General features: G+C 37.7%; 1 protein-coding gene across 1 annotated transcript; it reads right to left on the bottom strand.

Annotated features, from left to right (window-relative positions):
- LOC131168224 (uncharacterized) lies at positions 1-27,129 on the bottom strand. The gene is made up of 6 exons (XM_058127516.1): positions 26,490-27,129; positions 12,597-12,632; positions 3,638-3,839; positions 698-776; positions 420-537; positions 1-177 (listed from the first exon to the last, which is right to left on the bottom strand). Exons 1-6 carry the CDS (start codon positions 26,930-26,932, stop codon positions 153-155), a joined length of 903 nt encoding a protein of 300 aa, XP_057983499.1. The 5' UTR covers positions 26,933-27,129; the 3' UTR covers positions 1-152.

The raw sequence follows: 27,129 nt of genomic DNA on the forward strand, positions 1-27,129 counted from the left end.
TTTATGAAATAGTAAGCGGGAACTTCATTATTTTACAGTACATATCAAACACAGCTTATCATTTTATTTACAAAGGAATCATGTTTACAATTGACAAGTTTACATTCCACATCATACACATCAACACATGAAAGCAATAAAGACCGAGTCCTTCACAAAATGAAAGTGGTTTTGTACCTATAGGTTGAGGGGGGAAGAAGAAGGAGAAGGAGAAGAAGAAGAAGAAGAAGAAGAAGAAGAAGAAGAAGAAGAAATGTGTCAGAAGAAATGAAACATGCACATAGTATAATTTTTATTAAAAAAAGAAACTCATTCTGATGTAGAGTGGACAGTTCTGGAATTGCGCTCATTTTGGGGGTGGTGAGGAAGGGGCTGCTATAACAGTTACTGCGACCAAGTATCACTCTTCTAATACTCACATTTTGGGATGCAGGTACTGATCCGGAGTAAGAGGTTTAGGACCACCGAACCAATCAATCAAAAATATATCCTCAATTTCTAATTTGAAGATCTTGAAGTCATGATCCTTGGGCCAGTCTGCCAATCATCCAAAGCAAGAGAGAGAAAGAGAGAGAAGATTGATACTGTTAGTAACAAAAGCCATGGAAATGAAACAGGGTCCAAAGACATGGGCAACAATTTCATGCTACCAACAAAGAGGAGCTCTGCTACTGAAATGAAGAATTCGTGTTCTTACCCTTCATCTCAGGATGCTTTGAAAACAATGCAGTTTGCGCAAATTCTGCTTCCTTAGAGTTTCCATCAACCAGCTTCAGCTGAAATACCATAGTGAAAGAATTTATCATAACACAAAAACATGCAGAGGTTCAATTTTTGTTATACTCAACCAAGCTGCAGTCAATTAACATCCAAAGTCAGCGGATAAGGCAATTGTTCATCATCATCATCAACATTATTATTATTACACCATCCAATTGTTTTATATATAGACAAATCTACCCCAGTTACAGTTCAAATATCTTGAGTGGTGCATTCTTGACAAGTATGGCTCTTTAGTTCATTCCCAATGATTTATAACTAAACAGTTATCCCTCTTCATAAACTCACTTGTATCCATTCTACCACTGGATCTGTCTACATTATCATTTCACTATTATGTATCTTTTTATCATATTAATTATTAAGAATTTTTTTCCCAATTTAAAATGAATCTTTGAATGATCAGCTATTAAGATTGCATCCCAGAGGGCATTACAGATGCAACAAATTGTTACAACAATGCTAGATTTAAATTAATAATAGCAAAATTTAAGGTAAAAAGTCAAATATCTTCATGATATGGTCAGAAAGATGAATTAGCAAGTAGTTGAATTGACCATTAGACACACCAATGTCCTCAGCTGGAAGAACTGGAGCCATTGACCACATTGGGTCTTTCAACGATTTACTAATATAATTGCACATTAAAACTAGTTACAATGGGTGTGTTAATAGTTTCACCATGTATGCACAAATGCAGATCTTCATGATCCACTATTATTCAACTTTAATACACACTTCAAAAAGTGAATTTGAATTTTCAAAATCCATGTGTGTTTGTAATGAGAAAAAATGAAATTGGATTTTGTGGGGAATATGGGGGAAGTATGTATTTAAATACCGGAAATCCAAATATGCAGTAGGTATATCAGTGACATGTATGACTCCCCCAACCCCATATTAATAGAAGTGTCCCTTGACTTCCCCATTCCATAATATTAAATTTACATCTTATTATTATTATTATTATTATTATTATTATTATTATTATATACACACACACACACACACATAATAATTATATATATTAACAAATTCATTATATAAATTTAATAATATAAACATGCCAATATAAGATCATATCTATGCACTAATTAATTTGTAATAATCCAGAAATTATCATCACCTCCAACATTTGATGGACTCAATTCAGAGAACGGGAAATAAATGGGCTTAAAATTAGTGACAAGTTTTTCACTAGAAATTTGTAGCTTGTAGTTTATTTTATGCTTGAGCATGACCTGCATGCACATGATGTAAGCACGAGCATATGCACGTCCATGTTCATAAGTGAATTCTAATTGGCCCAAATTTGACCTCCGAATTTGATTTTTTTTTTTTGGAAAAGATGTTGTCAGAGGCCTTTTGGATGCTGTACTAATCTACCGGGATAATGGGCCCGCCCGTCACCCTTCTCCACTTAAATACCAAGATATTATCTCAAATGGAAAGTTGTAGCCCCCAAGACTTACTATGACATTTTAACCAAGAGAGCCTTGAGTTTAGCACCTTTATTTGATTGGTAGACTAAACCTCCCATTTGATGCATAAACAACCAAAAATCACAAAGTTAAATAAGTTTGTTGCAATCAGTCATTGACTCATTGGATTACTATTTTGCATCATGACCATGATTAGGATATGTCAAGATGAATTCCCAAGAAATTATGGCTTGGGCCATCATTGCAGTAGTAGCATAGGGGTAGAGCCACTCCAAAAAAAAAATAAATCAATAAATTTTAGATACCTGTTCAATTGAAAAAAAATCTATATGGCCATCCAAAGATTCTTTCGTAAAAAAGCCTAAACAAGCAAGGATTTGCTTAACTGTCAATATTGGGATTATGAATTAAATGGGGCATAAATTTATGACGACGTTCTCATTTGAGGTTTTGTATTTTGCAATTTAGTTTACGACTAAGCACACGTGTTCAAGCGTGCATATGCATGAGTGTGTCTATGCATAATCATATGTGTGCCAAGGCATTCACATGTGCAATACACAAGTGCAAGCATGTGTATAGATGTGCATGCACATGCATTTGTACACGTGTAGTAATATGCGTGAGCGTGAGCATTTGTTGATATTTGTGCATGCACATGCGCACATATAGTTATGTCTATGGATGCATATGCAAGCATGTAAACAAGCAGTGATGGAGCTAGGGAAAAAAAGTTGTTGTGGGAGAGAGAGGGGGGGGGGGGGGGGGACAGTGTGCCAAGTGAAATTTGTGAATCATTCCATAGTTGATTATAATCTTATAATTAATATTTTATGACACATATACCGTTTATTTCATATACATAAAATAAATTACATAAATATAATATCATAGGGTGGAGGAGTCATCTCACTGACACCCCCACCCATGAAAACTAGATTATGGGGCGTGGATGCCAGTGACATACTCCCCCACATTCGGATTTTGAAAATCAGGATTCTTTTCTTTTCTTTTTCCAGCACCAAGGCAGGGGTGTCACTGAGTGTGTGTGACTATTGATGCCTCATATTCAGATTTTGGAAATTCAAATTAATTTTTCTTTAGTCGAGGTCCAAATCATCGAAAGTGTACATATATGGCAATAATGGCATAAACACACTGATTATTATTAATCCTCAAATGCAGTTACATTGATAAATTATTTGAGTGAGTGCAGAATGCTCAATTTGATCAAAACTGTGAACAATTGAACATAGATATTAAAGTCGTGTAACTACTAATTCAAAAAACAAGTAATTGGAATTTTATAAGATTTTCAAAAAATAAATGCTAGCAGTGCAAATTGGAAAGTAACAAAGATGGTTCACAAAGAAATGGTACTGTTTTTAAAAAGAAGGGATAAAGTTGCAACACACCTTTCCAGTAAGTGTAAGTTTTGCACAAGTAGGGTTCTCAGGGTCTATCTTGCCACAAGTTCCAATAGGGTATTCACTAATTGTCAATGAAGACCTTTGATCTTTCAATGCATTTCTAGCAGTTGGATCGAGAGTTGTCAAATAAAAGTATGGAATACCAAAACCTTTGTCTGGTAACCCATCACTAAATGAAACTACATTCCTGCATTGCATTTAGATTATTGTGTAGGGTGAGAAACAGCAAAGGGAAAAATAAGCATAGAATAATGAGACAAGGTCTACAAAATATAAGGGGCAAGCATTTTCATTGTATTGCAAGGGAAAGCTTTATGTACAAGTATGACTAAATTTAAATTTCCCCAAACAAAATTTGAAATTTGAAAACTAAAACAAAAGGAGAAAGTGAAAATATACACATGAGAGAGAGAGAGAGAGAGAGAGAGAGAGAGAGAGAGCTCTGGCAGAAGAATGAATAAGTTGAAAATATTTATCTTCATGTATCTAATCTCAACCTCATATAACGTTTACAGGTTATTATTCTAATTAGACTCATCTCTAGTTTTATCTCCTTTCCATTTTGACCAGCAGAGAAAAAACTAACTTATAAACTGCTGGCTCTAAATGAATCATGACCAACTGGCTCTAAACTTGATAACAATCTACAAGAACAATCATTAGTATGTAACAAAACCATACATTATTTTTTTTTTTTTTTAAAGTAAAAAATACAAAAAAAAAAAAAAAAATGTTTGGGAGGGAGAAAAAGTATCAATCAAACTCATGTCCATCCCACTTGTTACTGACACAATTTTTGTTTCACCAAGTACTCTATTTGGTATCATATTCTCTAGGGAGAAAGTGCAGATTCAAGAATGAGGAACAAATATCAGCACAAATCATGCCTAAGACCTGAAGTGTTTGCCGGACGCCTGCCCTGTACTTTGAGAGGTGTTGAGATTTTGATTAAAAAGAATGACCTAACTTGAAGGTAGGTCTCTCCCTCTATTTATAATACAAATTAAATGCGTTTCTAATGACAAGAATACCCTAAATCTCACTAAGTAACATACTAACATACAATAATAATAATAATAATAATACGAAAAGACATAAATAACCTCTAACACTCCCCCTCAAGCTGGAGCATAAATTTCATATGCTTCTAGCATGTTACAAATAAATTTTACATGAGTACCCCCTCAATGCTTTGGTAAACAAATCAGCAAGCTGCATATCAAACTTCACATAAGCGGTAGTAATGAGCTTTTGCAAGAGTCTCTCCCAAACAAAGTGGCAATCAACTTCAATGCGCTTCATCCCCTCATGAAAGACCAGGTTGGAGTTAATATGAAGAGCAACTTGATTGTCACACATCAACTTCATAGCTGAGAACACGAAAAACCCAATTCTTCTAACATATTCTTCAACCACACAAGTTTACAAGTAGTGTGAGCCATAGCACTATATTTTGATTTAGCACTTGACCTGACCACCACGGTTTGTATCTTACTCTTCCAAGAAACCAAATTACACCAAGCAAGATACAGTACCTAGTTGTGGATCTCTAGTCAGAAGATGACTCAGCCCAATCTGCATCTATATATCCATAGATATAAGTGTGATCCTGATCACGATATAAAAGGCCCATACAAGGTGCACCTTTGAGATATCTCAAGATGCGAATTATTGCATCCCAATGACTTGTCCTCGGAGAATCTAGAAATTGACTCACAACATTTGTTGCAAAAGATATATCCAGTTGAATGACTATGAGATAATTCAACTTTCCAACGAGTCTTTAGTATTGTCCAGGATTAGTTAGAAAATTATCTATATTCGACACTAACTTGTTGTTAGGATCCATGGGTGTATCAACTGGTTTAGATCCCAATAATTTAGTTCCATCCAACAAATCAAGAACATACTTTCTCTATAACAAAATAGTTCCTATACGAGATCTAGATACTTATATACCAAGAAATATTTCAACGGTCTTAAATCTTTTGTTTGAAACTTAGTCTGTAAAAAAAGTTTGAGACTCTGAATACCTTTATTATCATCACCTGTAATAACAATATCATCCACATAAACAACAAGAAGGATCCTACCCGATGAAATATGACGATAAAACACAGAATGATCCACTGCACACCGTCGAAGACCAAACTCAAGTACTACAACATTGAAACAACCAAACCATGCTCTGGGAGACTGCTTTAAACATATAGAGCCTTCTTGAGCCGACAAACTAAGCCTAACTCCCCAGCGCAACAAACCCAGGTGATTGCTCCAAATAAACCTCTTCCTTAAAATCACCATGCAAGAAGACATTCTTCACATCCAACTAATGCAGAGGTCAATGGCAAGTAGCAACCAAGGAGATGACCAAACGTACTAATGTAAGTTTGGAAACCAACGAAAAAGTATCAGAATAATATAGACAATACACTTGAGTATATCCCTTAGCAACAAGACGGACCTTTAGACGAGCCACAGAACCATCAGGGTTGACTTTCACAGTGTACACCTAGCAACAACCAACTACAGATTTGTCAGGAGGAAGGGTTACCAAGTCCCAAGTGCCATTTTCATGTAAAGAATTCATCTCTTCAACCGTAGGTCCATAGCATTCCTTCACCTTGAGTGGGCTAAGCATGGTTTTAAATCGCGGTAGCGGGTAGCGTAACGTAACGGTAACGGGTGTAACGGGAAGCAGGAGTAGCGGATGTTACATAACAGGAAGCGGGTGTAACGGCCGTGAATTTTTTTGAAGCACGCACAACCTTGTGCATATTAGCGTACTTGCATGTTTTAAACTTTTAGCCATTCTTAGAAAGGGTTTTAGTGTATTTTGGACCCTTTAGTTCGAGTAACTAAGTTATTTGGTAAGGGCAACAAGTTTACATTTGTTTTAAACCATCATTGATAGAAAATTACATGTGTGCGCGTATTTATACTTCTCATTGTTCTTATCTGTGATAAATTCTTATGTGTGCTAAATGAATTAATAAAATAAAATACATTATACACTCCATTAATCTATTAGACACATAAGACATACGAATAATATAAATATAAAATAGCTAGAAAAGAAAGAAGGTTGAAGTTGAAAAATAAAGAACATAAATATCACATTACTAATATTATTAAAAAAAAAATTTCCTAACAAGTTAGTGTTTTGAAATTGTTAATTAATGCATCTATTGTGAGTATTTAAAGCATGGTTTTAAATAAAGGCCGCGACCGTTACGTAACGCCGTTACGTAAAGGTTTTTTGGGTTACCGATACCGTTACACACCGCGAAATCGGTAGGAAGAAAAATCACGGCCGTAGCGGCCGTTACGGACCGCAACCGTTACGTAAAGGCCGCTACAGCCGTTACGTAACCGCTACAGGACTGTTACACCAAAAAAAAAATTTATTTTTTATTTTTTCTTCTCACTTTTTCTCTCTCTTTCATATATCATTCTCAATATACCAAATGGCAAGAGGGGGAAAAATTATAATGAGGATGACAATGATACAAAATTTACTTTTTCTTTAAATACTCACAATAGATGCATTAATTAACAATTTCAAAATACTAACTTGTTAGGATTTTTTTTATAATAATATTAGTAATGTGATATTTATGTTCTTTATTTTTCAACTTCAACCTTTTTTCTTTTCTAACTATTTTATATTTATATTATTCGTATGTCTTATGTGTCTAATAGATTAATGGAGTGTATAATGTATTTTATTTTGTTAATTCATTTAGCACACATAAGAATTTATCACAGATAAGAACAATGAGATGTATAAATACGCACACACACGTAATTTTTTATCAATGATGGTTTAAAAAAATGTAAACTTGTTGCCCTTACTAAATAACTTAGTTACTCGAACTAAAGGGTTCAAAATACACTAAAACCCTTTCTAAGAATGGCCAAAAGCTTAAAACATGCAAGTACGCTAATATGCACAAGGTTGTGCGTGCTTCAAAAAAATTCACGGCCGTTACACCCGCTTCCCGTTATGTAACACCCGCTACTCCCGCTTCCCGTTACACCTGTTACCGTTACGTTACGCTACCCGCTACCGCGATTTAAAACCATGATTTAAAGAAATAGTAAATTTTGCATCATTGTCATCCTCATTATAATCTTTTCCCCCTCTTGCGACTTGGTATATTGAGAATGATATATGAAAGAGAGAGAAAAAGTGAGAAAAAAAAGTAAAAAATAAAATATTTTTTGGTGTAACAGTCCTGTAGCGGTTACGTAATGGCCGTAGCGGCCTTTACGTAACGGTCGCGGTCCGTAACGGCCGCTACGGCCGTGATTTTTCTTCCCACCGATTTCGCGGTGTGTAACGGTATCAGTAACCCAAAAAACCTTTACGTAACGGTGTTACGTAACGGTCGCGGCCTTTATTTAAAACCATGGGGCTAAGGCTTCTGAAAAAGATTTAGGAAGGACAGTAGATGATAAGCAGTGAAAAAACATTAATAAGAAGGTGATAAGAAGTCATAACAAACATAGTTGGAAATGGGATGTTGAGTACATGTGCTTTTACCTTTCCAAAATAGCAATGGGAGGATCAACATTCATGGGGAATATGATCATCAGAAGAGGAAACCAAAGGCATGGTAGTAGAGCTAGAGGAGACTCTCTTCCTTGGCGCCACAGTCATGAATACACTTGTAAATTAGGATGATCAAGACGATGAGAAGGACTCGCACTACATGGAGACTCAAATGGTTGGTTAGGCAAGGACAGCAAAGTAAAATCAGGAAAATTAGGCAAAGGAAGAGACTCATTAAGCTCAGAAGTACTCAAGAACTATAGTAGTCAAAGGCGCAAGGCGAGCCGAGGAGCAAAGGGTATTTGAAGCCAAGGCGCGAGGCGAAGGCGCACAATTATTAAAATAGTGTAAAATACCTATTTGGGGTAATTGATATATGAACATATGAATATCTAGTAATATTAGAATTTAAAATGCCAAAACATTCAATAACAAAATTGAAAATTTAATAAAATTGTTAGGGCGATTCAACATAGTTCAACATCAAAGGAAAAGAATACAATAAAAGATTTCAAAGTATAAAAGAAAAGAGTACAATAAAATATAGTTTGCATGGGAGAGACATTGGTTTAAAAGATTTCCCTGATTTAAGCATTGAAGCGATTCTCCGAAGTACAACTTGCGCCCCTTAAGTCATTTCTCTATTAATTTTCGCATGCAATCAATATTATAATTGATCCAAATTCTCTTAGATAAATTTTAGCAGCAATAATTATAATTGACGATTTGACTATACAATAATCACGACTTGAATTTGTATCAAAGTGATTCTAATGATTTAAAATAATACTCATAAAATTTAATATCAAAATTAAGTTTAAATTGTCACATTTGATATATCAAAACTTTCTTGAAAATACTATGGGGAGTGTGAATATATATTATTTTAATGAGTGGTATAGAAATTTTGATCATATAAGAATTATTTAAACATTAACCTTTTTGAAAATTCTTTTTTTTTTTTTTGGGGGGGGGGGGGGGGGGGGGGGTTCATTCTTCAAAGCAAGTTGTATCCGAAATCCAATCCTAAGAAGATGGTAGAAGCTTGAAATCCATTGTGATCCGTTGATTTGTGGGGTTATGTGTCCAAAATCCACCATCACCCTCATGTGACATAAGCAAAATGCAAACAGGCAGCAGAAAGAAGAAGAAGAAGAAGAAGAAGAAAAAGAAGACGAGCTCGCTGCTAGTTCGAAATGTCGAAGACGACGTGACGAACTCACGGCTGCTTTGAAGGCTCGCAGACGAACTTGCGAAGGCTCTTGCTGGTTCGAAATGTGGAAGACGAAGTCGCAAAGGGTCATGTGACTCGTGCTGGTTCGAAATGTCGAAGACGAACTCACGGTGTTGGTTCGAAGGCTCAAAGACAAGCTCGCGAAGGCTTCTAGATGGTTCGAAGGCTTGCAGACGAACTCATGCTGCTGGTTCAAAGGCTCGCGAAGGCTCTTGCTGGTTTGAATGTGCAAGACAAAGTTGCGAAGGGTAGTGGGGCTTCGAAGGGCCGAAGAGGGCTAGGGCTCCTGTTTGTTCGAGTCAAATAAGGGCTACGGCTTTGGCTCTGGCTATTTCTTTCATTTAACAGACTCAAATTTTTCAAGGCGCGCCTCACTACGCCGCCTCATCTCGCCTCACTACGCCGCCTCACTGCGCCTCTTACAGGTCGCCTCGCCTCACATGGCATGAGGCGCTAGCCTCCACGCCTTTTTGCGCCTCGCGCCTAGGCAACTACTATGTCAAGGACTAGGTGTCACTGGTGTAGACGTAAAAAATCTAACATCAACAGAAACAAAGGAGCGATGCAGCACAGGACAATAACAACGATATCTCTTTTGAGTATATGAGTAGCCCAGAAAGACACATTTTATAGCACGAGGATCCAACTTATCCACCCTAGGAGTTGGTTGATGAACAAAGGACACCCCCAAATATAAGAGGGAGAGAGAAAATAAAAGCGAATTAGAAAAAAGAATGGAGTAAAGTGATAGAGTCCACTAGCTTTATGCTCTCAGGCAATCGTCTTCCTCGTCTTCAAATCCTGAATAACCATAAAATAAAGGAAGAATGTCACTAAACAATTTATGGATTTAGAAATCTGGCTAATGGACATAACATTAAAATGAAATTTTGGAATATACAAAATCGAAGGAAGAGAAATAGAAGAAGTGGGATTTATAGTCCCAATTCCCTTGACTGCAGTGGTGGATCCATCAGCAAGAGTAACACAAGGTAAATATGCAAGATATTGAAGAGCGGGGAAGAAGCTAGGTATACGTGTGATATGATCAATGGCAGCGAAGTCTATGACCCAAGGACTAGGACGAGAAGTACTAGATGACAAGCATATTGTGGGATTACCAGTTTGGGCAAGAGATGCAATGGGAAAAGAAGCTAGTTGTGATGCTTGATATTGCTGGAACTTGAAATACTCTTCCTCTAACATGGATACAATACGCTGCCCCCCACTCGGCCCCAAAGGTAAGGAGTCGGCGGTGGCTGCATTGGCTGTCCTAAAAGGTGTAAAGTCAGTGTTGGCTGCATTGGTGGAGAACTAGAATCACCCTGTATAACAAAAGCTATCCTCTCAGAGCCAAATGCAAGATTAGAAGAATGCGTGCTAAAGGAAGCATGAAGGGCACGAGAATAAACATTGGAAAATGATGGCAGCTCAGCATTACTAAGTATCTAGGACCAGATTGCCTCAAACTCGGGTCTCAAGCCCGCTAGAACCCAAAGGACCGTCATCTGCTCCCTCTACTTCTACATCTCACGAACATCAGCAGTTATAGGTTGCACGACGTTAAGCTCCTCATGAATACGCTTCATATCTCCAAAATAATCTGCAATACTCCTATCTCCTTGCTGTAACTAAAAGTAGTCCTAGGATAAATCATACATACGTGTAATGTTACTAGAGTATAGAAACTTGACATAATCCCAAATCTCCTTGCCCGTACCTAGATACATACACATCCGTGCAATCTGTGGCTCCATCGAATTCCATAAGAGGGCAACAATCTAGGCATCTTATTGAACCCACACTTTTTTTCTCTTCTCATCAGAAGGATCAGATTGGAGCAAGTGGTCAGATTATCCTAATCTTGCTAAACAAACCCAAACAAATTTTGACCATTAAACATAGTTCTTTCCATCTAACTTTGGAGTCATTATCTATGGCAGCGATGTAGGAAACAGATTTTTTGGGATTCACAGACTCCATCCCAACACTCACAAACTTTCAGCCACGCCAACGTCAAACAAGAAGAACAATCAAAACTAATCGGGACAATCACAAACAATATGAAGCACCAACACAACCATGGACGAGGTGAATGACTCACCGACTGATATAGCACTGCCACAGCATCACAACTAGACATACGTACACTGCCACTGCTCCAAGAAACTCACAAAGAAGCCTTCACAAACCCCAAACAGAAATTAATGGAGTACCGCACGTGCATGGTCAAAAACGGTTGGATTTTATAGCAAAAAACATGCCCAACAAGAAGGAATCAGAAAATGGCGGACGAAAAAAAAAAAAAAAAGGCTGGAACCTCACTCACACACCAGAGCGTGGGGTCGGCACTGCTGGCAATTGGATGACACGGGGCGGCACTGCTGGCAATTGGCCGACATGTGGCGGCACGTAGGTACTTTTCCGGCAATGGATTTTGTGGGGTTAGGCTTCAAAGGGTTCTATGTTTGGGTATATGGTTGGTTTTGTGAAATAATGAGGGGTGGAGGTAGATCTGAGAAGGACTGCGAAGGGAATGGTTTTTCCGGCAACGGCTGAGTATAATAGGGTTTAGGTTGGATCATGCTCTAATACCATGTTGAGATTTTGATTAAAAAGAATGACCTAACTTGAAGATAGGTCTCTCCCCATATTTATAAAACAAATTAAATACAATCTAATGACAATAATACCCTAACTAACTCTCACTAATAAAATACTAAACACTTAATCATAATAATAATAATACTAAAAGACATAAATAACCTCTAAGAGAGAATACAAAGAAATTCGAATATTTAAGGCTAATTCCCAAGGGATACTCCTCAAGTGTCAAGAAGTCCTCCATTTTTATTTTTACTTTTTACAACTAAGTTGTATCTCATCGGCCATCACATTTTAAACCACTCCAGATTTTAGAAAAGTATAAGATAAGCTTGCATTTGGTCAATTCACATGGATTACCAATACAATAACTTATAGAAGTCATTTCCACACTCATATATCTCATTTGCAGCATACAACTCCTAGAATGTAACACATTTATGCCTATGTTAAACTGATTTCCAAATAAAGCAATTGAGTTATGAATCATTCGAACATCAGCACTACAAAAAATACGGAAAACTTAAAGTAAAGAAGCAGGAGAACCTTACCCAAAGGGTGAGCCTCCCAATTCCATTGAGATGGTGCTGTAAAAATAAAATAATCACATCAGCTTCTACTTCAACCACATTCAAGCTTCATAGCAGAAATAGCTCATTACAGTTTAAGATTTGCACAAGTTCTAAAAGACTGGGAAAAGCAAACAAGAATTAAAATGCAGTGTAAGAGGGAACTGTACCAAACTAGCAACATGAGCACATCGATGAAGAAAAGGAGCAAACTATTAAGTTTCCAGGATGAGATATAGTTGTATAACGTATAGTCTCTTATAGGTAATCTTATTTTATACTCATGGTACCAAAAAAAAAATCCCTCAAAAGGTTTTGGCACCTATCTTACATTTCTAGAGAATATTTCCCTTTAACAGCAGCAGTTTTGATACAGGTAAAATAGTATTTTGCTTAAAGATATCCACTTTCAAATGCTCAATGCTTGTTACTGCCTTCACAAGTCACACCACCTTCCTTTTTGTATTGATATTTGAACACAAGAACATTGCATGGTGTAGTTAAACATAAAACAGAGTTTTTTTTCAAAAAAAATTCACTTCCATTAACGGCATATTAGCTGACTGGAGTTAAGTGCAAGGGCCCTAACACTAAAAAATAAATCAATACATGAAACACTATCAAATGATCCATCAATTAAACTGGTAAGCATCACCATAAATTCTTTGAACAACACTCTTGGCAGGAAAATGTGACTGACTGTATATGTGTCATGCATGCATCCGCGTGTGCGCGTGCGCAAGAGAGAGAGAGAGAGAGAGAGAGAGGGATGATTTTCACATACATACACTTGGAAACCTATCTTTCTAAATGCTAACTCTCATTCTAACTCTATATATTTGGCATTGAAATTGAAGATAGACGACAGCCAATGGCGATGGGCTCATCGTACACTGCATTTGAGTAGGTAGGTTCAAACCTCACTATCCCCTCCGACAGTCAGCTACTAAAAAAATTCACATTGAAGCCTTGGCTCTATATAATGCACTTTCAATTAACCCCTTCTAAGATCTTGCGGAAACACCCCATCAATTAAAATGAGAGTTGAAGAGGGGGGGGAGGGGTGGGTGGGGGAAATTCATTTGCCAAGGTATAGTCTGATATTAAATCAAAATACTAAGAAATTGGAAATGAAGTAGGAATTCTTAAGGGTGTGCTTGTTTTGCAAGCTAAGGTTTTACAAAACTCGAATGAATTGAATAGTATTGGATTAGATTAGCTATGATAATTATTCTATCTCATGTTTGCTCTTGCATCAACAAGAGACTAGATAAGCAAATATGGAGCTTGTTTTAAATCATAAAAACTAAGAAATTGGAAATAGAGTAGGAATTCTTAAGGGTGTGTTTGTTTTGCAAGCTAAGGTTTTACAAAACTAGAATGAATTGAACAGTATTGGACTAGATTAGCTATGATAATTATTCTATCTCGTGTTTGCTCTTGCGTCAACAAGAGACTAGATAAGCAAATATGGAACTTGTTTTCCTTTCAGTCTTTTCCTTTTTCCTTTTTTTTTTTTGCTTTTGCTTTTTTTTTTTTTTTTTGTGGCAACTCTAGCACACATGGGCTAAGGAGCCTCGCCATTGTCAGTCCTATCCTTTACTTTTGTTGCACCAATCAAGGGTGGCTACCCTTACCCCATGAAACTTATTGCACTCAAAAGTCACTCATTCATATTATTGATAAAATTACGTTCTAACACAATCAAACCAACACATTAGAGTAAGAAGTCACATACTATTGAACAAAAAACAATGCTAGAACCATGGTTTAAAATAACAGTAATGGTCAGCATAATGGTAATGGTCCCCGTGTAACAATAATGGCTCTCACGGGTGTTATGTTACAGGTAACGTTCACCACGTCCGTGAATTTATTTTTTGCATTGCCAAACTTGAAGAGAAACACACATATTCCCATGTTTTGACCCCAGAACCTTATATAATAATGTTTCAAAAAAATTTTAGTACATTTTAATAAACTCACATGCAAGTTATGCAATTGCAACTATTGAATGTCAATATGATTTTCAACTTGTAGTTAACGAGAAAAGTGCTTATTGGTTAGTTCTCTCAATTATAGTTGATTATAAAGGTAAGAAATCATAAATGTAATGAAAAACAAACATCATAACAAGTTTATTGCTAAGTAGTAAGTACTAGACTACTAGGTTATTAAGTAGTGAGTTAGTAAGTAGTAACTACTAAGTAATATTAATAAATTATGAATTATAATGCTAGCAAGTACTAACTTCAATTTAGAACTTAGTATTTAGTGAGTAGAAGATAGAAACTCTAGAAAGTAGAAAGTTAGTCTTTAGTAACTAGTAATAAGTAATTACCTAAATAAGACAGACAAGAAAGTAGTAACTAGCAAGTACAAACTACTAAGTACTAACAACTATGTAGTTAATACTTAATAGGAAATAGTTAATACTTAATAGTCACTAGTAATAAATTACGTATTTTATGAAAATATGAAATTAAATATTTAATTGCATATTTATAAAGGGAAATATCTGAAACCCCCTGCGAACCCTTTCTCGTATGCAGCTTTGGCCTTTGTTCCCTGACTATGGGGGTTTCTCCACCCTCACTCTCAACTTCCTGCCTTCATCCATGGTAGGCGCAAAGCTCTCAGAGTGGAATCTGTGGATCAAGAGGAAGACCTTCAACTTGGCTATTGAAGGGAAGGAACACGAAATCCTGAGACTCACAGATTTTTTGGTTATCATGCATCCATCTTTCTGGATTTTTTGGAGGAGCTTGCTTGGTTCCTTCGAGCTTGGGAAGACTTCTGGAGCTCAAGAAGAGGCTCCCGCTCAACCTCGTGGTTTCGCAAAACATGGAACAAGGAGAAAACCTGGTTGCTTCTCCTAAAATCAAACAAGCATGGCAGGTACATCTCCCTTTTGGAAACCAAAAGTGGGGGCTGGAGGCATTTGTTCTTCCTGGAGGATTTTGATTTGAAGGGGTGGCACAAAATCTCTGATGCTGTAACTGAACTGGGCCAACACTTGCTTCCACATTCTTTTTGGAAGCCCAAATCCAGGCAGCAACCCAGACCCTTGTCCCCCTCCTCAAGCTGGGAAGTTTTGAAGACCTCAGCTTCTGTTGCAGCCCCTGAGACCTTGTTGAGGCCAGCAACAGCCCGGCCTTGTACCCACTGCGCTTGCCCTTGTGTCATGAGCTAAGCTTGTTTAGGGCATCATGCTTGCCTGTGACCGCTTTTCTCGTGTGCTTGGGATGGGTTTCCATCATGTAAATACTAGTGTAGGGTTATTTTCTGCTAGTAGTGTCTTTGTATGCCAAATAAGGCAGTATGACTCCTCGGTCACTTTGATATTTCCCAGTGTCAGAATGATAATTACATAAAAACCTCTTTAGGGGAGGGTGAGTGTTCATCAGTCATTGTAAAACTCACTAGCTATTGTCAACGTGTTTAGCTTACTTGCCTCCCTCACTAAGTACACAATGTCAACGGAGGTGCTGTTAATGAATTACGTTTACTTCAATGTTTACTGCTTGCTTGCCACGGCTTTCATGAATGCTTACTGTTTCCGTTGCCATTTGATTGAATGCTAATGAAAGTGTTTCGTGGATGAATGTTGGTAAACGATAGGCTGGCTAGTTAAACAAGAGTGCTTTAACTAGAGCCGCACGGCCCTTCACAAGAGTGTGAAAATAGTCGGACCGTGACACCTTGCTGCGGCAAACTGATCTGAAAGGCTGACCAGCCGCAAAAAATTCACAGGGTGGGGAAGTTGTCTGGTTCTGCACAATCTTTTGTGTGTTGTTGAGAAGAAAGCGTAGGCCTGGGCAAACCTAAACTTTTCTCCTCCTTCGTCTAGCTTGGGAAAGAACTAAAGGTGGACACAGGCACTCTGTTTGAGGGGGCTCTTCCCTTTGGCCTCCCTGCTTCTAAAACTTCCCTAACAACTGAACCAAATGCTTTCAGTCCCTTTATTTCTCACAAGGGTCCTTTATTTGTCAGCTGAGAGGACTTCAATTTTCTAGAAAAACCCTGTGGTTGAGCCCCACTCTCAGGTCTTTGCTTCTAGCGATTCTGAGAAGGAACCAGATTCAAAGCCTCCAATTACACAGGCTGATGCCATTGATTTATCCTTAATTCCAGCTCCTTCAAACCACCTGCAGGTCTTACAAACCAGTCCCAGTCCAGCTGATACCCAGGACACTCCCAACTTTGAAATGCTGAATGGAATAAACCCGGAAAGCACACTTTTTAAGGAGCAGATCTCTGAGTGGGCATTATGGAAAATGAAAATGATCAGTAAAGCCATCAGCATGCCTTTCAATGGCTTTAAACACCAAGCTTTGAAATTATTTGAAGAGACTGAGAAGAAGAAAAAGAGGAGGGACAACTTAGCTACAAAAAACCTACAGGCAGTAACAACTAACAAGAAACTGGAGACAAACAGGGAGCTGAAATGCCAGAAATGTTCGGTAAATTATGATCAATTGGGTGGATGCACAGGTTTGGTGGAGCCAAGCAGTGGTTGGGTCTTTACTACTAAATCATATTAAGGAAACTCATTTCTTGGAATGTGAGGGGATTCGATGACAAAGATAAAAGGAGTCTAATCAAACCCCTTCTTAAAGAATGGAGAGGTGACATTGTCTGCTTACAGGAAACTGAAGTGGAAAATATGGATCAATCTTTAGTAATCTCTGGGGAGAGGAGAATTGTGGTTGGATCTCCCTTGGTGTTGTGGGCAATGCAGGAGGTATCCTCGTTATGTGGAAATATAATGTGCTGGAGATGATCAATCATTCCATCAACTCCTTCTCTCCCTTGTGCTTGTTTAAAAATCGGGATGACAATTTTCTATGGGCTCTCACTGGGGTCTATGGCGCAGGCAAGGGACCTCATAGACATTTGTTTTGGATTGAGCTCTTGGAGATTAAAAGCCGATCAGATGCACCTTGGGTTATTGGAGGAGACTTCAACATGGTGTTGTACCCCCATGAAAGAAGTGGAAGTGGAAGTGGAGCAGAGAACAGCTGCACGAGGGAGTTCCTAGACTTCACCAATGTGAATGCCCTCATTGATCTTCCTCTCATTGGTGGTGCTTTCACTTGGTTCAACTCTAGAGACTCGCCTTCCTTCTCAAGCATTATTGATTCCTTATCTCAGTGAATTGGGATACACACTTTACCAAAACCACTCAGGAGCTCCTTCCCAGGCCCACATTGGATCACTTCCCTATCCTCATTGACACAGGTGGAATCAAATGGCACCAACCCCATTCTGCTTTGAAAAGATGTGGTTAGAAACTTAAAAGCATAATGGCTTCAGGGACCCAATTAAGCTCTGGTGGTCCATGCTAAGGGGAAAGCTACCTTTGTGCTAGCTTCAAAAATGAAGGGATTGAAAGAGAAACTCAAAGTCTAAAATAAAAGCAAATTTTGGGAATTCAAATGAAGAAGACCAATATTATTAACGACATCAAGATCCTTGATGAGCAAAATCTAAGAGAAAGGCTCAATACCGATGAAAGGGATAAAAAAGTTTTGTTGAAGAAGGAGCTAACCGAGGCATATCCTCAAAGAAATCTCCTGGAGGCAGAAACATAGAGCCTTATGGCTCTAGAAGGGAGAAGGGAATACCAGATTTTTCCACTAACTGCAAGTGCCCATCGCAAACTAAACACCATTTCCAACATTGAAATTTGGGAGAACACCTTAACTAAGGAAGAAGAAATCAAAAAGGGGAATCTGCAACTTTTATAAAGCTCTTTACTGTGAATCCGAAAGCTGGAGACAAGTAGTGGACGGCATTGACTTCAAATACACCAGCCCCTCCACCACAGAGTGGCTTAAGAGACCTTTTGAGGAGCAGAAATCCACCATGCCTTAAGAGAATACAATGATACAAAGCACTAGGACCAGATGGATTCTCCTTATCATTCTTCCCGTAAAATTGGGGCGAGCTCAAGCAGGACTTTAATTAACACTTGTGAGGAAATCTTTAGATTGGATCGATTTGTGAGCAGCATCAATTCCACTTTCCTTACCCTAATCCTGAAGAAAATCAGGGCAACCAACATTAAGGACTGTCGTCCAATTAGCTTGGTGGTAAGTATCTATAAGATCCTATGCTAAAGTCCTTGCTACGAAGTAAAAAAAAAGCCACTAGGGAAGTCAATGGGCAACATCAACACACCTTTGTGGTGGAAAGACAAATCAATGATGCAGCCCTCATAGCTAACGAGGTGGTGGATACTTATCGAAGGGAAAAGAAAAATGGGGTGGTGAGCAAACTTGATATGGAGAAAGCTTTTGATCACGTTAAATGGAATTTTCTTCTCTATACTCTTAGAAAATGGGCTTTGGGGAGCTTTGGTGTAGTTGGATCACTCATCACATCAACATGCCAAGTTTCTCAGTGTTAGTCAATGAGTGCCCTACCAATTTCTTTTGCTCCCCTAGAGGACTGAGACAAAGGGACCCCCCTATCCCCCTTTTTGTTCATTGTAGTGATGGGTGCTGAGCCTCATGTTGAAAAAAGCTACCAGAGAAGGGCTAATCAAAGGCCTAAGAGTTGGCAGGCATGAAATGTTGATGGAGGTCACACATCTCTTACTCGCATATGACACTATCACATTTTGTGAGGATGACCCTCTCCACATTTTGAATCTGAGATGTGCCTTGACAGGGTTTGAGGTGGCTCCAAGCTTGAAAGTTAACCTAGGAAAAAGTGAAATTATTTTGGTTGGAGAAACCAAACATAAAAAACAAGAGAAAGCTTTTACTGCTGCCAAACAGATCTGAATTTGGACTTTCTAGAGAGCCCAATCCTTCAAAATCTTGATTCGAACTTCAAATTGAGTTTTTTATTCACAAAACCAGCACAGAAATGATAGAAAAGTGCTTCAGAGGCTTAGAAAGAAGAAACAAGTCAAGGGAATGGAGGAAAATGGGTAAAAAAAAAAAACCCTTATCAGCCAACTGCCATGCATAACATCCTGTAGTGTATGTTACGGAGCCACAACGGAACTGTAACGGACATTACAGTGCATAATGGTGTGTAACGGTCTGTTACACTCTGAATTTTGTTGCACCCGATATTTCACCCTACAATGCTCTTGGTCACATCCCATTCCATTATGTAACAGCCGATACGGACTGTTTAGTACCATGGCTAGAACATTTTACAGAAAAATATCATCACATATATCGCATGACAACAAAAAACAAAAAATAATAAGAAAACATTTAACGAGGCTGCTTATTTTTTCATAAAGCATCAATACTAAACATTTAAGCTTGAAAAATAAGAGATTTTATACAGAGAATAGAAAGTATAAAAAGATGCATAATAAATTCTCCTAAGAATATATAAGAACAGGAAACAAAAAATATCAAAACAGCACTGCTCGCCGGTCATGCAATAAGTTCAAAAAAGAGAAACCTTAGAAACATCCTGGCTGCGAAAGCCCACAGCAAGGCCAAATACTGAATCCTTCCCCAAAGCATAGGTGAAGATTGAAGACATCCTCTGTCCCGAGAATATATGTACACCTCACTCCAACTACATTCCTTAAAAACAGCAAAAAATTGTGCACCTCCACAAGGCCTTCTTTATCCCTTCAAAAGCCTAAAAATGAGACATCTAATTAACCCTCCACCAACTCTGGACATGGCCAACTCTCTCCACATAGGTAAAATAAACTACTCCACAGCCTCCATGAAAAGGATTTAAGGAGCAAAGAAGGACCAAGTGAGAAACAAATTCTGAACTGAAAAAACATAGAGAACTTACATCAGGAGTTTATTAAAAGGCCCCTTACTCTGCAATAGATTAGTGTTATATTAAGAACAACTAGCCAAATAAAAGCTTTTGGTTACATTCAGTTCATAGAATGCCTAAACCTAAAAATTGATTAGATATAAGAGGTTAGTTACAATTAGTTATACAAAAAATTATGTTGATACCATAAACCAAATAACAATGTGAAACTTTTTTTTGAGTACATAAGGAATAAATAAGAAATAACTATTCCCAAATTTCACCATGGGAATGTCTATTCCTTTCTTATTACATGTTGAATGAAATAATAAGGTATAAGGAATAGGTATTACCTACATTCCAAAAATTTTCACTATATTCCATCTTATTCCAAGGAATAGCTATTTTGCAAACCAAACATAACCTTTATCTTTTAAGGGACTTTGGCCTTCCAAATCAATGAAGCGAGAAGGACATGCTTATGTGGGTCAAATGCTCAATAAAAGACTTGCAAGAGGACACACTGAAGAACAAGAATCCATGATCAGTAGTCTTTCCTAGAGGAAGGCATGCTACACTCCAACAGACTTAATAAGGAGGTGAGCTCCAACACCTCTCTATCATTAGGAGACTTACAAAAGTGAAATACCAAGAGAATTCATCCCCCTTAGAAATAATGAATGGAGAAATAGATTCAATATGCAATAAGGACAGTCTATGCAAATGAGGAAAGGAAGTGCAAAGTGTAGAATAACCCACTCAAATGTCTTTTCAAAACAGAATCGAGTACACATTACCAACAATAAATTAGTACAAGGAATAAAAAGAGGAGGATATATATGTGAAATACCCATACAAGGACTATCACGAGAACATGGCACCAAATTAGCATCCCACCCATTTCCTTGCAAACCAAGCTTAATTATAATAGCTTTCAGCCAAAAGGAAGGCTCATCTAAAGGAAAATGCTAAAGCCATTTATCAATTAAAGTGGTGTTCTTGGAAACCAACTTTCCAAGACCCAACACCCCATCCTGTTTAGACCAACAAAAAATCTCCCAACTAACTATCCTTTCTTTCCCCCAACCCTAGACCACAGGAAATCTCTCATCACTTTCTCAATATTTCCAGTCACCCCTATGGAATTACAAAATGAAACAAGAAATAGATTTTTTTATAACAAAGAAGTTCATTGATAGAATAGGAATGTAAAAAAAGGAGAATAAGACATCTCCTTTCAAAACTCTGGGTTACATTAGAAAAAAATAAAAAGGGATAAACAAAAAACACACTAGAAACAACCCAAAATAATCATCACGGCCTATCAATTCAACAAGGAAAGCCAATCGCGCTGAATATCTGAAAAGCACATTCACCCTGAAGTTCCCATTATCCACACAGCAAAGAGAAGCCAAATAGTGAATCTACTCCCAAATCAACAAAAAATGATTCCCTAAAAAAATATATGCGTTTCCTTCCATCCACAGACCCCAAAATACAGCAAATAGGGCACAATTCAATAACTCTTTATCTTCCCTTTCCAACTAAAACTGACAAAATGAATTGCCAAAAACTCCTCCATTGTCTCTAGACAAGCCCAACATTCCCCAAAGTGAGTAAATAGCTTGTTCCAAAAATCCTCCAGGCGAAGTCACAATGCAAGAAAAAAGCGGAGCAGTTTCAGGGCATTTAAATCAAAGCACACATACATCTGGAGAGAGAGCCTCTAACGGTATCCTAATCTGTAACAAGTTATTGGTATTGATCCTATTAAGCACAACGAACCAGAGAAAAGCTTTGATTTTAGAGAGCACTTTGGCCTTCCAATAGTTTTATAGAGAGGAAAAGAAAAACCATAGCTAGTCAAAAACTCACAAAAAAATTGCAGGAATAAAACCCTGAGGGATCCAAAGACCAAGAGCATCAGCTTCTAAAGAGTCTCAACAATTATTCAACAAGACTAACAAAGAGGATAACTCCTCCATCTCCCCATCATTCAAGGATCTCCTAAAGTGAAAATCTGAAGAAAGTAAAGTACCACCCGGCTCCACAATAAAAGAAGAAATAGATCCATCCTATCCTGAGCTCAAACAAAATAGGCAAGGAAAAGAGATGGACAAAACAACATTCGCAACCAAAGCTTTCCAAAAGCAAATGCGACCCCTACCCAATAGAAATTTAGTATGGGAAATAAAGAGGGAACAACACTGAAAGATGGCTTCCCACAGACTTTCTAAAGGTGCTTTTTCATTTTATACACTTGAGATGGCTTCCATGTATTTGGTTTTTCCAACATGGGATGGAGAGCAGCAGAGCACTTACTCACCTTGCAGTCCTGCACCTACAGATGTGTTGCCTTCTCCCATTTCATTGCAAAAGAAAGAGCCCTCTCCCTCCTATAAAAACCCATCCCCACCCTTTATGTCAGCACACTTGGGCTCAAGCCCAAATCCATGTCCATTGATGGGCTTTTTTTTATACCCTCCGTATTTGAAACGTGAAGAGTCCATATTGAAGTCAAAAAAATTTTTAAAATTAAAATATTATTAAAAAAACTGATGGATAAACCGAACCAACTAAATAACGAATGGGTTTGTTATTCCTCTGAACAGACAGTTTGCAGTTCAGTTTCGGTTTGAATTTTGAAAACTGGTAAGTTCGGTTCGATCATCGATGTTTGCTAAAACCAAACCGCATCAAACCAATTTTGCCCCTTGTTTTCACCCATCCAACCTCATGGACCTATACCTGGCAAAATGGATAAAAATATGTTATCCAAACCAAATCCCACCCACTTAAACTAACTCATAACCAATCTGCACATTAAATGAGTCGGATATGTTTTTAAAAATTTTTATTTGCCCTTAAACGAGTCTGTTGGCGGATTTCACGTTTTATCCGATAGATATCCGTCAATTTGTTAACAACTAATGTCCAAATCCACAGATAATTTCATATGTCAATGCTTATTAGGCATTAACCAGTCAGTATAAGCCCAATTGGCCAAGGCCCAACACTACACTCCCAACTCTCGCACTAGCACTGCTATATGCGCCTCTATGTCTATCCCACATCCCCGCTTAAACTCAAGCCCAAATACCCAATTCTCATGATCAAAACAAAAGCCTTAAATTCATGATCTTAAAATATATATATATATATATATATAAAATTTTATGATTTGTTGTTAACTTCAGTTATCATGTTACAAAATAAATTGTTCATTGAATAGTAAAAAAATTATACTTGGAATGGGAATGACAAATTATCCACCATCCGCCATGGATTATTTGGTCCAAACTGCCATTAAAATCCGCTACTTAATTGAGTCGGATATGAATTGCAATTTCCTTACCCGATAATCCACCTAATCCTCCATGGATTATCCAAAATGTTTTGTCAGGTCTAGTTGAACACCTTCTCCATCATAGGATCCCAAAACCCAAGTGACCTAGAGTCACCACTCAAAGGTACTCCTCAAAATAAGCCAGAGGCCAATCAAGAATACCAAACACAACTAAAGAGAATACCAAACACAACTAAAGAGAATACCAAACACAACTAAAGAGGACAACTCCCAAGATCTAGGCACACTCAAATTAATACAAGCTATCCACTCTTCCCCAAATTTATTTATATATTTAATAAATAAATAAAAAAACCTCACATATAGTGCAGGACAGTAAGCACATTTAAAACATCTCCTTGGTCTTCAAATAAAAAATAGTATCATCTACAAACTAGAGATGGGACACCACAACCCACTCATTCCCCACCCCATTTCCTCTCATCAAACATCTATCTACATCCATTTGAACCAATCTACTTAGGACATTTGCCACAAGAACAATCAAAAAAGGAGAAAGAGGATGCCTTTGCCTAACTTCACTCTAAGCCCTAAACCGTGATTGAGTTTCTCCATTAATAATGATTAGAAAGAAACATTAGATAATCGCCACCTCATCCAAACCCACCACCTTTCACCAAAAACCCGCCTCATAAAGATCTTATCAAGAAAATTCCAACTTACTCGTTTATAAGCTTTTTCAAAGTCAATTTTAAAAACAACTCCCTTCTTTCTCCTTCTATGACCATCCTCAACAACCTCATTTGCTACTAAATAGCATCCACAATCTGCCTATTCCCAAAAAGGCCACTTTGAGCCTTCAAATAGTCTCTCCTATCACAAGATTCAGCCTATTAGCTAGCACCTTTGCAATGATAGTACACACACTAGTCACTAGACTAATAAGCCAATGCAACTTTAATAGACTTGATAGTTGATACTAGGCACCAATGTGATGAAGGTTGTGTTAATAATCTATCCCAAAATCCCACAAAAATTGAAATTATTGAAAATCTTCATTAAGTCTCCCTCAGCCACATCCCAGCAATCGTAAAAGAAAGCCATACTAAGCCCAAACCTCAAGCCTTATCCATATCCATCCTAAACAGAATCACCTTGACCTCATTTTCCTCATCCATTCCAGCCATCACATTTAATCTATACAAATATAAATCCACTCCAACCCCTCACACATAGGTCTACAAATATCCTCCTCAATTAACAAATGGGCACAAAAAATATGTAATCTGCTCATATATCAAACAGAAACAAGAATCATTAAAGCCACCTCCTCTCAGTTCCAATTCCTAATCATATTATTTCTCCTCATACCATTAGCCAATCTATGAAAAATTTTCAAATTAAAATTACCTTCCTTAACCCATTAAAAATTTCCTCTTTTGCCCCAACCTCACATTTCCCTAAAAATATCCTGCTCTTACTCATTTACAAGCAACACCCTCTCTATCTTAATATGCTCCAAAAAAAAAAAAAAAACCTCCCATTTCTTTCCTATCCAACAAATCCAAGCTCTCCTAAAATGTTATGTTTCTTAGCCCCAATAACCCATAAGCTTCAATATTCCACTCTTTGAGTTCCTCTTTAGACATTATAGTCATTTCATAAACCTAATCCCTTCTCAACCTTCTCACTCCAAACATTCGTAGCCAAATACTGAAAGGAATTATAACAAAGCTACATTTTTTTTCAAACCTAAACGAAGTGGATGCCCATTTGATCTTGCTAGACTCTAACAAAACAGGGAACGATTTGACACTAGCCCTAGATGAGACCCCTTGAGAAAGGTTAGAAAACTCATCACTAAATTCACTTGAAAACAGGAACCTATCTAAAAAACTAGTACCCCCACACACCTCCCCCACCCCCTCCCCCCTTAGGGGGGGGCCTAGAAAATAAAGCATTAGTCAAGGGAAGGCTCTTTAACTAACAATCCGTAATAAACCAATCAAAATCCTTCATATTCGAAAGTAACCCTACATCCCCCATTTTCTCACTAGGAAGAAAGCTCACCACATTAAAGCCTCCCCCAAAAACCCAACCAAGGATAGCAGAAGCTATGTGCAACAAATAACACATCCCAAAAATAAGACCTAAGGCTACCAGCAAAACAAACAAGGAAAAACATCAAAACAAAGCATTGTCTCTCTCTTTCATTTCATGATCACTTGTTTAATATCAGCAATTTCTAGAATAACAAGCCATAAAATTTTTAAATCAGTTGTATTAGACATTAGTAGAATCTTAAAGCATATTGATCATAGCAAAAAAGAACTTGTCAAAACTCTTTGGAATTTGCAGATTATTCATTTGGAAAAAACAATACCCCACATACAAGTTGTAACAAGTAAATGGGAATTCACCATATCAGTAAAAGGACCCTTTGAGGAAAAAAAGACTACAAACAGTAAAAAAAAATTGAAAAGGGGAGAGCATGGTTCAATAAGCCCAAGAAATGCACTTGTAAACCCATGTTTCTCATTCCTTTTCATGATAAATTACAACTTCCTACTATTAACTTCAAAGTTCAAACAATTCACATTGAAGCTTTGGCTTTATATAACCAGCACATCGACAATAAGCAACCGTCTGAGATTTGAACAATAATTAACTAGAAAATCAGAAATAGGAGCGGAAATTCCTACAAAGAACATCAACAACAAACGCCCAATACCCAGTTCATTATATCAATTGAGATGCCCTCCAGGGGAAAGAAACGCAAATAAAACTCAGGGAGAGAGAAAGAGAAGGAGAGAGAGTACTTCAAGACACCCCAGGAGTTCTGAGAGACCAGCCATCGAGCAGTGACCGCAGCATTATCAGGGTCCGGCTTCTTGGAGATGGAGAGTACGCGTCCAAGTACGATATCTTGCGACGCCACAAAGGAGAAAATCAAACAAACAACAGACCCATAACGCAAAACGTTTTTTATTTTCATCTTCTCGTTCTGCTCTGCCCCCACGAAGAAGTGAAGACCAACAAGAAGACGAATCAATTGGCCAAGAGCTAATAAAATCGTCGTATTTATACAAAGGCGTTCTATGAATGGGGATACTGTACGTGTAAACAGTACAGCCGCAGCTGTGTCATTTGTGTGTACGTTTGAGTTTCTTATCAAACAGGAAAAAGAGAAAAAGGCCCAAAAACAGATAAGAATGGCATTACATCGTACGCAGACAGACAAGTAGATGCGCGGATGTGGCATCCATCGGGGAGAGGGGAGAGAAAATCTAAGGAGGTGTGTCGAGATCGGGTGGGGGGCGGGTCCCTCGGCATGAGAAGTTCGTGCTAGCAATAAAAAAAATTGCGGCTTGCAAGCGAGAGGCTAGAAGGGGCACTTCTAGATCTCGTAATGATGTTTCTTTGTTTTTTTTTTGGGGGGATAGGATTTGGCGTACAAGA

This window comes from Malania oleifera, chromosome 11, assembly GCF_029873635.1.
Source record: "Malania oleifera isolate guangnan ecotype guangnan chromosome 11, ASM2987363v1, whole genome shotgun sequence".
Lineage (NCBI taxonomy): Eukaryota > Viridiplantae > Streptophyta > Magnoliopsida > Santalales > Ximeniaceae > Malania > Malania oleifera.

What these genes read in the sequence shown, in the direction of transcription:
- LOC131168224 (XM_058127516.1), bottom strand. Translation starts at nt 26,932, where the DNA reads ATGCCACATCCGCGCATCTACTTGTCTGTCTGCGTACGATGTAATGCC. An exon ending in AACTCCTGGGGTGTCTTGAA is followed by an intron (nt 12,633 to 26,489) that starts GTACTCTCTCTC and finishes TTATTTTTACAG; the next exon opens with CACCATCTCAATGGAATTGG. An exon ending in TTGGGAGGCTCACCCTTTGG is followed by an intron (nt 3,840 to 12,596) that starts GTAAGGTTCTCC and finishes AATGCAATGCAG; the next exon opens with GAATGTAGTTTCATTTAGTG.